Raw genomic sequence first — 14641 nt, 5'->3', positions numbered from 1 at the left:
AGGCAGCGTGGTCTGAGAGGTAGAGGCTGACTTAGTGGGGCGTGGGGTGGCTTTCCGGTGAGCTCTGGCACCCACGGGCTCCCCACCCTCTCCCTCCTGCCCTGCTGTCCCCTCCGCCAACGCGGAGCTGACCTCATGGCCTGCAGGCCAGCGGATGTCCTGAAATGGAGTGTCAGGCTTCTCGCAGGTTGCTCTCTAGGCAGCGGTGCTGTGGGGGCCTGGGGGCTGGTGGAAGCTGAGCGCTCCAGGCGGCGGCGCCAGGCCCGGGGGTGGGGAGGGCGCCCCACGCCAGCCAGCGCCTGGCTGAGGGACAAGGGAGCCCCACGCACCTCCGACTCCAGGGCGCAGCAGCAGTCGAGAGCCTGAGCCAGCGCCGGCTGGCTGCTCATGTTGTGACCTGTTTATACACTTCCAGAAAATCAACTCATTTCCTAGATTTCCAGTGACCCACGCACTGTGCTCCTCCTGTTTTTGCAGGAAACTGCACAGACACAACTCAGTACTGCCGGCTCCTGAGGCGCCTGCGTCTGCATTCTCTGGACCTCTACAAACAGAGCTGCTGCCAGTCACACCGAGAAGGCTAGGCCTCTGGTGGTGCAGCGGTGAGGCTCGGAGGGTAGGAAAGCAGTCTTCCCTCTTAGAGACGCCATGCTGAGGCCGATGTGAAACCAGCAAGGTTGAGATTGGGTGAACATTTCCCACCATCAGTTCTGAACTCAGTCCTTGTAAGTGACATGTTCCTGGATGAGTTAAAAGAAATCACGGCAGGTGTGGCCATGCATTTGGCCCCTCAGCAAGTCTGTGTGATCAGAGACTGCCAGGGGCCTAAGCAGAGCAGGGCCTGCTGCGGCCTGTGGACTGGCACAGAGTCCTCCACCCCGAGGACGGGACACACAGCGAGCGACCACTCCCTCTTCTCTTCAACACGTTTAACGGCGTTTACGTTTTAAAAGCTCTGGCCAGTCGCTTTTTGGATGTTGGCACTAGTGACATTTTTTTTCTCACAGATCCTTACATTTAGCTGTGAAGGAGAGAGGGTCTCCCGGGCAGGTGGTGTGCAGGGCATGGGGCGTCCGTGGGGGGAGACGGAGCAGCTGGGGCTGCGCGCCCCGGGCTCAGCCGTCTGTGGAAGTCAGAGAGCACACGGTAGCTTCTCCACTGGTTCTGTAGTGTGTTCAAAGCTTTCCTTTTAGCTGTGAATGGAATGTTTTTCTAAGCACTAAAACAAAGCCTTATTAGACCTAATTTATGCATAAAATAGTATTCCTGAGGATTTTTATTTTGCAAAGTATATAATAAATTAATCTAAATAGGAAACATAGTTGGAAAAACTTGTTTATAGCAAATATTTGTTTTAATTTGAGCTGATCTTTCCAGGAAATCCAAAGTGAATTAGGGTTGACTGGAAGTTATACAACTAAGAGTTAAGTTATACTTTTAGGATGGGGTTAGGCTTTAGAGCTAAAGGTTTGTTTTAGAATTGGGATTGGGGTGAGAAAGGGAGTAAAGCTAGCGCTAAGGCCAGCGTTGGCTTTAGGGGTAGGATTCGGTGGGTCTGGGTTTCGAATAGGCCGGGGCTGGTGTTGACAGAGTGAAGGGCGGAGGTACCTCTGGTCAGCTTGCTGCTGGTTCGCTTTGGGAGGCGAGTTCTGAAGCCGACGTGGTTGTGGGAACTTTGCTGGCACTCTGCCTGTCGGGACGTTAGAGGGCCCGGTCAGCAGCAGCTTCTCCTTCAGTGTCCTTGAGAGCTGTCTGTAGGCAGGCAGGCTGCCGGGGCCTTGCTCCTCATCCGTAAGACACATGCAGGGCGACTTGGCTGTGGGTTTGTCTGTATTCTGGACACAGGTCTCTTCTATTCTCACCTCAGCCGCACGGACACTGGGACAGACGCTACAGCGTGGGGAGAGCCAGTGGCTGGGGGGGGGACGGAGGGGGGGACACAGCTCAGGAGCGGGCAGTCACCCACCACAGCAGACCGATGGAGGTACTCAAAGGGAAGATCGTGTGTAAAATACTCTGTAAATATTCCTATGACTTAAAGGTGCAATATTTTATTTTGTACAATATGTAATAAAGACATGGAACCTATATTTTTATTACCAACAGCACTTCTTGCTGCATTGCTTTGCCTTTATAGCTGAGGTCCATTTGCTGGGATGCTTTTATTATCCTTCCGCGGACATTCCTGTGTACGGTGTTTGACTACTGGTTTTATGAGAGCTGTTTCTTTTCTTATGATCCTTAAGAAACGCAGCAATAAACTTCCTTTGGTTATTCCGTGGCACCTTCTAAGTGCTGGTGGCGTGCGTGTGCTTCGGGTCCCCTTGGGCACGGCCCCTCAGCCACGCCTCGCTGGCCGGCCGCAGCATCGGTGAGCTCAGCACTCTGTACCATCCTTTAGAGGGTGGGCTTCAAGGTGTAGGGGACATGCGCAGTGTTTGGCTCTAATTTCCTCCTCCCAACTGTGTGAATCTTATAGGTCATATTAAAAGAGTGTCAACTGCCGAAGAGTAGATTGAGCCCCAAATGGCTGTCTTCAACAGTGTAGAAACAGATGGGCGTTGAGGAGGTACTAATACACTTTAGTCTGTAATGTATTTATCTGTTTTTGAAGACATTTTTAGAGCAGTTTTGGCTTCACAGCAGAATTGTGTAGAAGGCAGAGGAATTTTTACAAGATGTGTAGGTAGATTGCACCTTTCTTCAATGTCTGTTTATCTCTCCATTAACTACATGCCCTACAGAGCTGTGTGTCTGTTACAAGCAATTAACCCACATCAGTGCTTTATGATGATCCAGGACCTATAGTTTTCCTGAGGATCCTCTCTCAGTGTTGCACATCCTGTGGGTCCTTTTTGTTGTTGGATATGGGGTTTGAACTCTGGGCCTGGGCGCTGTCCCTGAGCTCTTCAGCTCAAGGCGAGCACTCTAACACTTGAGCCACAGCGCCACTTCTGGTTTTCTGGTGGTTTATTGGAGACAAGAGTCTCACTTTCCTGCCCGGGCTGGCTTTGAACCGTGATCCTCAGATCTCAGGCTCCTGAGTAGCTAGGATGACAGGCGTGAGCCACTGGCGCCCAGCTCCTGTGGGTTCTTGTGGGACAAAGCAGGCTTCCCTGCTCTGATCACTCAGCCCTCTCTCCTTGTAAGTTTTGTGAAGTGTGTACAGTCAGCATCTTATCGACACCACTTGTTGCCAAGATTGTCTTTGCTCCATTATGTTGGTTTTGCTCTTTTTTCCCTGACAGGTGACTCGGTTTTGTAGATCTATTTCCAGGTGACCTATTCTGTTCCACTGACCAACCCTTTTGCTGATAGCACACTGTCTGGACGGTTGTCGCTGTCCCTCCCTTTGGGTTGTGGAGGGTTGGTGTGGACGCTGGGTGAGAGCTGCCTTTCTGGGAGGCGGCACTGAGTGGACAGGAGCTACAGTGAGGACAGGATCAAAGGCTCTGGCTGGTTGGCTGGACACTGTGCTTTGAAAGCATCTCCTCACACTGCCTCCGTCTCCTGGCTCATGAGGTTTACGTCCGTTTCTAGGCTGAATTTCAGGAAGGAAAGCTGTGAACTTGACAAGTCCGCTTTTGTGTGGGCTCCCGACCTCCCCTCCATTCTTCCTGCCATGGAAGTCCTTCTTTAATTTTAAATTAGGCTTATTTGTTAATTTGTGTAGGTCAGTTGGGTTGATAGCAAAACTTGAGGGAGACTTCCCACCAACCCCACTGGACCCACACACAAGCCGCCTCTGTCAACAGCCGCGACAGACCTGAACATCCGTAACAGAGTGACAGCCACACATTGCCACACAGAGTGCATAGCTGATGTGGGGTTCTCTGCAGCCAGTGTGTCGCTGGTCAAGCCACGCAGCCATTGTTTCTAAGTCCCAATTCCTCAACGAGACCATGCAAGGAGAACGGGTAGAAGTGGGACGCGGTGGGGATGAAGACGTCCCACTAACTTCTCTCTGAATTGTCCTCCTGTCATCAGACTCTCTCAGGTTCGTGTACTGCCTTCTGCTGTGGGGCAGACTGGTAAACGCTGTTGGTTTCCAGTGCTGTTAGAAGGCGGTGTGTTCCGGTGTCTGAAGGAGATGCGGAGGGGGAGGGGGGCTGCTGGCCGCGCACACGGCTGCCCTGAACTCAGTCCTGAGGTCACACCGGCCCTGATCTGGAAAGCTCGCGCTTCCCTCTCAGATTCAGCTCGAGGCTCATCTCCTTAGGAAGATTTATGGAATGACAGGTGAAGTGTCTCAAGCCTTATGTGCCCCTGCCCCTGCTTTCACACCTACTTAATACGGTCAGATGGCAGGACATCATAACTGTGTCTTCAGCTGTGGCACAGTGCGCCAGGAAACCCAGGGGACGTCTTGGTGAGGGTGTCCCACTGCGTTATGGAAGATGGGCCTGGGTGAGAGAGCGTGATGTTACCCAGCTGTCCATGTGATTACGTAGTAATGCTTTCTATTTAAAGACTACCTACTGAAGTATAGCTTTAACCAACATAGGAATTTATTAACATGCTTTTTTTTCTGAAGAAAACTCGATACAGAAATGATTTCATTAGTCCATTCACTTAATTATCGCCACATGGAAATATAAAATTTCATATTTGTGCTTTTCACTAATGAAAGGGCAAATTACTTTCAAATAATTAGAAATATTTAAGCAAGTATAAATTTATTCTTAAGTGTATTTTGAAATAATTCTGAAATCATAAAAGGCTAAGATTCACTTTGTGCCAAATCATATCCTTCCATTGTGCAATCACTGATTTAAACCCCCGACGACAGTTTTCTTTACTAGGAGCTTTTCAGCATTGCTACCTTCCTCCCTGGAGGGTTTCCTGCAGAGGTGGTGGGGGTGGCAGGGCCCATCCGGGCGGCCCGGGGGGTCCGCGCAGTGACAGCAGTGAGCACTCCACCCGCACCACCGCGCTCCCGCCGCCCCAGCGCCGCCTTCTCTGCGGCCAGGCGGGGTGTTTGTGAAGTGGGGGAGGCCAGGCTTCCCTCACACATCCAGACTGCTCATAAGCTCCGAGCAAACTGCCAACGGGGTCACCTCTCAGTCCCTGCTGCAGGCTAGGAAATGACTGACGATCCCAGGCTGAAACGGCAGACGCAGCTGACGCACTGCCAGCCCTTTCACTTGATGGATGAAGACGTCGAGGTGAGTCTGTGAGGTGGGCCGAGGATAGTCTGCTTTTACACGTGAGGCACAGCTCAGAGACAGGACCACGGGACTCAGGTAATGGATGAGAACGTGAGCTCGAGTCCTGACCCCGGCTCTCGAGAGCCGAGCCCTGCCACACCACAAAGCCTGTGTGACTTGAGGAGCAGTGCGTGCACTGGCAGCGACAACCTTGGCTTGGCGGGCTCTGGGCCAGCCTTGAAGCCAGAGGAGAGGGAATCCTGTTTTCTTGGAAGAGGAATCCTCTTTCAGTGTCGCTCGCTGTTGTCTTGTGTGAGTGGCTGTGTGGGTCAGTGGGAAGGGACGGTAGCCGCCCTGCAGCAGCAGTGGCTATGGGCTGTGAGCACAGCCATGGACTGCGCTCACCCCCCCGCAGGAATTCTGGGGAGGGCCATCTTGGCTGAGACAGGAGTTCATGTGGATTTTCAGGATTCTGATTTCCTATCGTACATTTCCCAGTTGGTTTAAACATCTCAAAGTGGCTTGTTGTGCCTCTCATAGTATCTTCTACACTATAAAAACTGGGCCCTGGGCCTCTCTAAGTGGACCCGTCTTCCCTACCCGGTGACCTTGCGGAAGAGCCGGTGACCTTGGGAGTTTGTGGTTTCAAACTTGTAGCCACTGGGAAAAGGGCCGCTGGCGGGGCAGACTTTGCGCTGCTTTGGGGTGAAGTCCGCCGAGTAGACGGTGGAGCCCTGGAAGGGGCTGGGGCCCCGCCGCGCTGCCCCCATGGGCCTGTGGCCACAGCGAGCCTCCTCCGGGGGCCCGGGCAGCCCCTTCCTCCTGGCCGACCTGACTGCCAGCGGATGGGGCACGAAGTCATCCTGGAACGTGGTTGCGTTCCCAAACCTCACTGTCGGGGGATGGTAGGTGTGCTCCTGCTTGCAGAGTTCACGATTCTGAAGGTTCCAAGGTCTATAGTCATCTTGAAAAACAAAGCAAACAACAAAGCACCTTTACATCTTCTAAGAACCATGTCGGTTCCTTGTCAAGCATCTCACTTCCCCTGGAAATCTAAACTCGAGCATCGGCACAGAATTTCCCATCTCCCTTTGCATTTGTTCCTTTTCCCCTTCATCTCCACCTGCCTCTGCCCCTTCACCCACTTCTGCGCAGTAACCCCAGCTCCAGCTTCTCTGACTACACAGACTGTGGGTAGTTAGTGGAAGCCGCGTTCGGGTGGGACAGTGCAGGGAATTAGTCTCATCTCCACAAACTGGCTAGGATTTTAAGCATAACTCATAAAATGATGAGGGGAGCCTGGACATCCTGGGCTTAAAATAAAAACGTGTTCCCTGACGTGGATGACGTATTAGAACATGGGCTGAGGTCCGTGTGGTGTCTACTGGAGTAGAGTCTTCTTCTAAAAAGAAAAGTCCCTCATCCTTGGTGTTTCCACCAGGAGCTGGGTGATGGGCTAAGGTGCGGGCACTTGGGAGAGGACGCACGAGCCAGGGTAGAGCCTGAGGATTACCAGTGATACCAGGCAGGCCGGCAAGGACGGATGGCGGGGAGCCAGGTGGAAGAAGAGGCTAGCGATGCTGTGGCCGAGCTGGAGAGCTCACAGAGGTGCACAGAGGGTGCGCTCCAGGCAGACCGGAAGGAGGCCCAGCGGGCAGAGGGGCCACTTGGCAGAGTGGCCATCGGAGGGTGCCAAAAGAGTACCCGGAAGTCAGGTACCCAGTGGAGAAGAGGCAGCCCCTCCCTCCTGCTCCCTCCCCCCCCCTGTTCCCCTTCCAACCCCCCCCCCCCTCCGCTGGCATCCTTTTCCCAGGGAGCTTTTCTGCTCTTTACAGATAGGAAAACCGTGACACCACTTTGAGAGGGAGTCAGGGATGTTATTGAAGGCCCTTGCTCATAAAGCGGCTCGCAGGAAACAGTGTTCTGTGAGCGAACAGAATGTTTTCCCCTGACCACGCCAACTGTGATTTAAAGGAAGCCCCACAAAGCCGGGACGGGCAGACAGCACTTGTTAGTAAGGGCTTCTGTCTTGTCAGCTGGTTTCCTTCCGTTTCTTTAGTGGTTGCCGGTTTCTTCTGGACTGGCCAGGTAGGAGAGGCTGAGGCTTTGAGTCATAGTCTGTGTCTCAACCCTCGGAAGCCACAGGTGAGGCATAAAGGGGCAGCCGCGTGCAAGACTTCATTCAGGAAGAGGCGCTGGACTCAGTCCGCAGGACACGGCCTGCTTTCCCTCTTTAGCGGTCTTTGTCAGTCCTCGTCTACCTTCAGATGCCTCAGTGCTTCTCTGGAGGAGGTGAGACAGAGGCTGCTGCTCTTTCTGGGATAGTACAAGTTAACCCAGGTCTTTTGGTCCTGTAGGCTTCCAATATTTTAGGCAATTTTGTTGTCCTGCCACTGACCCTCAGCGTTTTTCTAGTATGCATACTAGGCCTTGAACTCAGTGCTTCAAGCTCTTACTCAGCAGCTGGCACCTTACTACGTGAGCCACACCTCCACTTCTGTGTTTTTGCTGGCTGGACATAGGAATTTCATGGATTTTCCTTCCAGGACTGGCTTTGAATCAACATCTTCAAATCTCGGACTCTGGAGTCACTAGGATTTACAGACGTGAGCCACCAGCGGAAGGCCCCTGGAAGCAGCGAGGCACCAGTGTGTGGGTTCCTTATAGTGATTCTTTTAGTTCCTCCGGCTGCTTTAAGGATTTTGTCATCCTTTCCTTCCCAAGTGACATTTTCTTCTTCTTACCAATTTATTCTGCTTTAGCTCTCTAACCTTCCTGGACCTGAACTCTGATGTCATTCGCTGGTTTTGGAAAATTCCTTCTACGAGGTCTTCAGACAATGCTGCAAATGTGTTCACATTTGGCTCATTTAAAAGTGTCTCTGCTTCAGGTGCTCAAAACCTGCATTTTCTCTCCTTGTGTTCTGCTTTAGGTAAGTGCATTGATATGTCCCAAGTCCAGATTCCCCACCAGACCGTGTGGTCCATTGGTGACTCAATCCTCCCTCCCTCCCTTTCTCTCACACATCACTGAGAATTGAATCGAGGACTCGTCTTGGGTCTACCTGTGTCGCACAGTGCTTTCCACACAGGGTCTTTAGCTAAGTTAGCCAGCGCTATCTTTGAACCACTGTCCTACCTCCATCTGCCAAGCAGTTGGGATTTTAGGCATGTATCACAACTGGCCATGAAAGGCATTCGTCTTCATTTTGATTGTATCTTTTTTTGGGGGGGATATCTGGTCGTGGGGCCTGAACTCTGGGCCTGGGCGCTGTCCCTCAGCTCTTCAGCTCAAGGCTAGCGCTCTACCACTTGAGCCACAGCGCCACTTCAGGCTTTTTTTCCTTACTTATGTGGTGCTGAGGAATCGAACCCAGGGCCTTATGCATGCAAGGCAAGCGCTCTACCACTGAGCCACCTTCCCAGCCCGATTATATCTTTTTTTTTTTTAACTCTAGCTATTTCCATTTCGCTTTTATAGTTTCCATCTGTTAAAACTTTCCATCTGTCCATTAAGTTTTCCACCTTTTCCATGACAACTTTTAATATTAGTCATGGTTTTTAACCAGATCCAGTATCTGGGCCACTCATCAACCAGTTATCTGTCTCTTGGCAGTCCTTCTACTTCCTTCTTCTTTGTATAATTATCATTTGAAAGCTAGGCATCATGGGTAGCACAGATAATGATATGTACACACAGGTCTCCAGTGATTGGCAGCTGCGTTGGTCCAATTATGGTAGGCTGTCTGGGGTTTGCTGTTGCTATGGCGCCTTCCACCTCTTTCCTTTGGCCATGCCTTGTGCTCGCTGGAGACTGGTCTGCTGGAGGGGTTTCTTGGTGCCTGCTCTAGACTCCTCTCCAGGCTTTCTCTTTACACCCCCACTCAGAGACCACCCCTCTTCCTGAGAGCACACAGCAAGTGCTTGTTAGGTGGTGCTGTGTGGCGTGAGGCTTGGTGTGCGTGTTGGGTAACCGCATTGGCCCAGCTTCAGTCTGGGGCCCCAGAGGCAGCGCTTTCCCAGTGCTTGGTCTCTTCTCTTGATTGGCAGGTATCAGCAGATACTCAGAGTCAGCCATGGCTAGTTCCAGGCCAACCTCCTGTTCCTTTGGCTCATTTTTCTTCTCCCTGAGCTATAAGTCAGTTTCTCACTGGGGATGACAGATCACTGCTTCTACTTCAGTGGATTACTGCTTCATTCTGAAGCTTGTCTTTTGTAGAATACCGACCATGCCCTCCTCCAAGCCTCTACAGCAGCAGCAGCTCTCTGATCTCCTCCCTTTCTGGGGAGCTCGCGTGCTACACGTGAGTGCACCTGGATCTCAGCAGCCAAGTGCCACACGCCCAATCGTTCTCCACAGTGTGTCCCTTTACCACACACAGCTTTAAACTCAGGCAGCACGCTGGAGAGTTTATAAACCACAGTGCAGAGTGCTGGGCTGGCACATGCAGAAGTTAAAGGCTGTGCTTGTAGCTATTGTATAATTAAAGCATGCGTCATGACTCTGGTTGGCAAGGGCACCACTCTCACAAAAAGGTTTGATGCTAGGACCCTTAATATCAGGACGTTTCTTTCAGAGATGCAATTACATTGTCTATAAACAAAAATATAGAATAGTATCTATTATCAAAATAGCCTGGTTTTTAAACGAAGACCTCAATCTCCCACAAGCAATCATCAGATAGGTTCTTTGTAGAACCTGGTCGTTCACTGTCAGATGCTATTCCTCCAAGCCAGTTAGCAGCGGAAAAGTAACCCATGCTGTCTGTGCTGGAGTCTTCTACGGTTAGCAAGCACCGTCGCTTCAGGATGGGTAAACATTCCCAGACTCTGTCTCAAGAATCATCTGCTTAAAGATGGACGCTTCCCTCCACGCTGCTCTTCATCTATGAACAAGTAAGGTTTTGTTTCCTGTCTCCTAACTATATAGATTGGGTTGGAACTCGAAGAATTGCTACTCATTTAACCTTTTCAAAGACTTCAAAATCTCAGTGTCAACCCATGCTAGGATGGGAAGAAAGTGACTAAGCTGACACGGTCAAGGCCTCATCAGTGCAGCTCACCGGATGAGAGAAGAGCCTGGCCTCTTAACCGTTCTACCCGGGATGGCGCTTGGTTGGTTGATTTGGGATTTTGCTATACAACACCACTTTGACCAAAGAGAGGAAAGAATTTTCCTACACTATGGTGGCTAAGCAGGGCAACTCACCAAAATCACCGTTTGCTCTTAAACCTCTAAGTTCTAGGACTTTGGCGCCATTTTGAAATGGAAAGTTACCTTTATAGGTTGGGACAGTATCCAACTTTCCCTTTTTAAGTTGTTTTCTTTCCAAAGGCCGGACTATTACCACAGGCTGCACTGTGTGAGAATTAAAATCTCGTTTGTAGGTAGTACCAAAATCAATCTTCCCCTGCTTCGGCTTATATTCTTCTCGGATGTGGCGAGGTGGCTGGATCACTTCGTAAGGGCGGTAGTCTGACCTGCAATATTTACACATTTGGAACATGGCCTCACAAGTTCTTTTATTTCAGTGATTTTGGTACTGAAAATTTCAAAGGCTTTTCTTACCTTAGAAGTCTAAGATAGTAAAATGATCATACTTGATAATTTGAAAGAAGAAATTAAATTTGTTTATACCTATCTAGTGAACTTTCCAGAGCACTGAAACAGAACCAGCTAATTGGATGCTAAGTAAATGGAATTCTAAAGCTCCTGAATTTTTTTCTAGCATATAAGGAAACTTCCAGTGAACAGTTTAATGAACCTGCAAAGTTATGCTCTCCTTGGTCAAAACCCTTGTTTATGGTTCCTAAGACAACTCAGCATACTCTCTGGGTGCTCCCGGTAGAATGTCTGAGACTCTGGCCTTCTGCACTCGGCTCTCACAGACACATAATCCAACCTGGTCTTATATAGCACCCTGGGCCCAAGGGAGATGGCAGACCTTCAGAGGGTCGGGGAGACATTGCAGGGACGCAGACAAAACCAAACACGGCCAGAGCCTGGCCTGGGCCCCGTCACCAGCCTCGGTTCTCGGGGCTTCCTCTGCTCTGGCTGCCCTCCTCTGAGGACTCCCAGTGCTCTGTGCTCCTTCCTGCTACACACTACGCTTCTGGAATGTGCCTCCACCTCCGCAGTCCAGCTCACTGCTCAATCCCTTCAGGGGTTAGCTCATTTCTCTCATCTTGATAAAGTTGAGCCCATGACATGTCAGAAGACAGAAAACAGATCAGAGATGCAAAGAGCAGAGGAGACGCAGACATAGCAATTCAGGAACTCCCACAATCCTTCAGGTGTTGGTGACATTAGAAAGTACACAAAGAAGAGATATTTTAGGAGGTTAAAAAATCAATACAAAATTTTCCTCCCTTCTGTTTTTGGCAGCTTGACTTAATTGTCATTTTTTTCCCCCTCAAGTTGTGATTTAACTAGTTTCTTGCTTCTTGGATTGTTTCATCTTAAATCAACTAAATAGCTAAATTTAAATAGTAAGAAAACTTTATTAAGACCCGAGAGTTGAGAGAAAAGTAAAGCAAAATCGTTGCTCAATATTTACTTAAATGTAGTTACTCCTTCCATTTTAGCACGGTATGCTTGAAATTGTTGCTTGGGTTTAAGACTTGGAGGAGGCAGAACATTGCCATATGTAGGGAACTTTTCCAGATACTCGGTTGTGGGGTGAAATACGCCAGCACTGTCATAAATCCTTGTGGCTCCTTGTGGACAACGATGCTGCCTGTGCAAACAAACACACTGAAAGATTGTTCTGCTTTACCCAACGTTTCACGCGGTCGCTGCATTTTACCCAGAGTACTCCAAAGAACTCAGAATTTCTAGAAAACAAAAGAAAACCCACAGCCATGCATAGAAAAATAACACACACTGTGGTGTATTCTCACATTTGAGCTACACAAAGCTGAGCTGCTATCAGGTGAAGCTCCTGAAGATGCTTCACTCTTGCACATGCTCAGGCTGGGAACTGCGGGAGCGTGGCAGGCTGGCGTGTGTTTTGTTTGCGAGGGTGTGGTGGAGGCAGAGAGCGGCAGCTGGCAGCCGTTGGGCAACACCCTGGCTTACAGGGCCAGTCTCTGACTCAGCAGCTTATGACTGTGGCTGACACCGTGCTCCTGGGCCTGCCTTTACCTCTGACTGTGCAACCCAGTCCTAGAAGCTTATTTTGAATTTTTTTTTTTTTTTGGGTGGGTTGCAGGCCTGAACTCTTGGCCTGGGCGCTGTCCCTCAGCTCTTCAGCTCAAGGCTAGCACTTGAGCCAGAGCGCCACTTCCAAGCCTTTTCTGCTTAGGTGGTACTGAGGAATCGAACCCAGGGCCTCATGCATGCAAGGCAAGCACTCTACCACTGAGCCCCTGAAAATGGTCTATTTTTAGTTCTTTCTAATGAGTGACATAGTTTGTTAAACTAACCAGAGTACATTAGATTGTTCATCACAAAGAACCCTGACTGAGTCAGCCATGTGGTATCATACATGTGACATTTCCATCAAGGACAAACCACATACATGATGACAGTCCCATGAGATCTGATCACCTAGTGACATCTTAGCCACTCTAGTTACTGTAAGTTCATTCTGTGGTACCCACGTGACTACAGTACCTAACACACTTCTCAGAACCATAAGCGCAGCATGGCTGGATAGCAACTAAGCAGTAGTATTCAGTTTTTAAGACAGCTGTTGAGAAAACATTTTCAAAGTGGGTTGTAGGTGCCAAAGGGGTGGGGTGAGTGGTGCCCCGTACCAGTAGCTCGTAACTGGTCAAAGGTGAGACGGAAAGCAGCAGAGGCACCCCCTGGAAGACACTGAGCTTCAGTGGGGGGCATTTTGGAAGACATTTTTACTTTGTTCAAAGCCCATCAAGAAACGCCTCTTTCACTGCCAGTGGCTCAGCTTTTTGCATTTCACACTGCCTGAAAAAAAGATGTCTCTCCCCTCCCTTGCCCCAAAACATAGTAAAGACATTTCCTGATGGCTGTCTGGGAAAGGAACTTAGGTTGATACACATTAAAGTTAGGAGAAATTAAAATGTCTTCTTGCACACCAGAGTTCTTGGGTTCACACCTCAAAAGTAAGCATCTTCTCACCGGCTATCGTGCTGTGCATTCCCTTTGAAGAGGACTGCCAACGGGAAGGGCTGGGCTTGCTCATCTTTACTAAGCACATAGTGGCCTAATCCCTGGGTCAACAGAGTAGCTCAGGACGAGAAGCCTGTCTATAGGTGTGGGGGTTGTTGGCAGAACTTTACAATCCTGGGTTTCTGCCAGGCCGGCCGCAGGAGGCACTGTGCCCAGTGGGAGAAGGGAGGGCAGTCACATCTGGTCCCACCTAGAGGATGGGGAGCTGCAGAGGAGCTGTGCCCGGGCTGAGGACCAGAGGCTTCGCACACACACACACGCAGGCCGCAGACAGGGGCCTCGCACGCACACAGGCTGCAGACAGGGCCTCGCACGCACACAGGCCGCAGACTAGGGGCCTCGCACACATGCAGGCCGCAGACTAGGGGCCTCGCACGCACACAGGCTGCAGACTAGGGGCCTCGCACACACACAGGCCGCAGACTAAGGCCTCGCACACACGCAGGCCACATGCCAGGGCCTCGCATGCACACAGGCTGCAGACTAGGGGCCTCGCACGCACACAGGCCGCAGACTGGGGCCTCGCACGCACACAGGCCGCAGACTGGGGCCTCGCACGCACACAGGCCGCAGACTAGGGGCCTCGCACACATGCAGGCTGCAGACAGGGGCCTCGCACACACGCAGGCCGCAGACTAGGGGCCTCGCACACACACAGGCCGCAGACTAGGGCCTCGCACACACGCAGGCCGCAGACTAGGGGCCTCGCATGCACACAGGCCGCAGACTAGGGCCTCGCACACATGCAGGCCGCAGACTAGGGGCCTCGCACGCACACAGGCCGCAGACTAGGGGCCTCGCACGTACACAGGCTGCACACCGGACCTCGCACGCACGCAGGCCACAGACTAGGGGCCTCGCACGCACGCAGGCCGCAGACTAGGGGCCTCGCACGCACACAGGCTGCAGACTAGGGGCCTCGCACGCACACAGGCTGCAGACTAGGGGCCTCGCACACACACAGGCCGCAGACTAGGGGCCTCGCACGCACACAGGCTGCAGACAGGGGCTCACACGCACGCAGGCCGCAGACTAGGGGCCTCGCACGCACACAGGCCGCACACCGGACCTCGCACGCACGCAGGCCGCAGACTAGGGGCCTCGCACGCACGCAGGCCGCAGACTAGGGGCCTCGCACGCACGCAGGCCGCACACCGGGGCTCGCACGCACACAGGCCGCACACCGGGGCTCGCACGCACGCAGGCCGCAGACTAGGGGCCTCGCACGCACGCAGGCCGCAGACGTCCTGCACCGCCACCGTCCCTTCGCGGGGCACGCGTCCTCACCCGCAGTTACAGATCTGACACAGGCACCGCACGCTCATGGCCTCCGCTCGCCGCGG

General features: G+C 51.7%; 1 protein-coding gene across 1 annotated transcript; it reads right to left on the bottom strand.

The window, feature by feature from the left end:
- Positions 1-5502: 5502 nt before the first annotated feature.
- On the bottom strand, positions 5503-14633 carry LOC105982428 (protein FAM154B-like). Its single transcript, XM_013012017.1, has 4 exons — positions 14586-14633; positions 11704-11883; positions 10425-10627; positions 5503-6111 (listed from the first exon to the last, which is right to left on the bottom strand). The coding sequence occupies exons 1-4, from the start codon at positions 14621-14623 to the stop codon at positions 5744-5746; spliced, it is 789 nt and encodes a 262-aa protein (XP_012867471.1). The 5' UTR covers positions 14624-14633; the 3' UTR covers positions 5503-5743.
- Positions 14634-14641: the final 8 nt, after the last annotated feature.

The sequence above is a fragment of the Dipodomys ordii genome, unplaced genomic scaffold, assembly GCF_000151885.1.
Source record: "Dipodomys ordii isolate 6190 unplaced genomic scaffold, Dord_2.0 Scaffold15, whole genome shotgun sequence".
NCBI lineage: Eukaryota > Metazoa > Chordata > Mammalia > Rodentia > Heteromyidae > Dipodomys > Dipodomys ordii.
Note: the sequence above shows the minus strand (reverse complement) of the source record. Positions and strands in the feature narration are given on the sequence as shown.

Bases quoted from the DNA above. Each gene is read 5' to 3' on its own strand.
- LOC105982428 (XM_013012017.1), bottom strand. From the start codon at position 14,623: ATGAGCGTGCGGTGCCTGTGTCAGATCTGTAACTGCGG. The intron at 11,884-14,585 runs GTGAGGACGCGT...TTGTTTGCACAG, and splicing joins TGTCAGATCTGTAACTGCGG to GCAGCATCGTTGTCCACAAG. The intron at 10,628-11,703 runs GTAAATATTGAG...TAAATATTGCAG, and splicing joins GAAGGAGTAACTACATTTAA to GTCAGACTACCGCCCTTACG.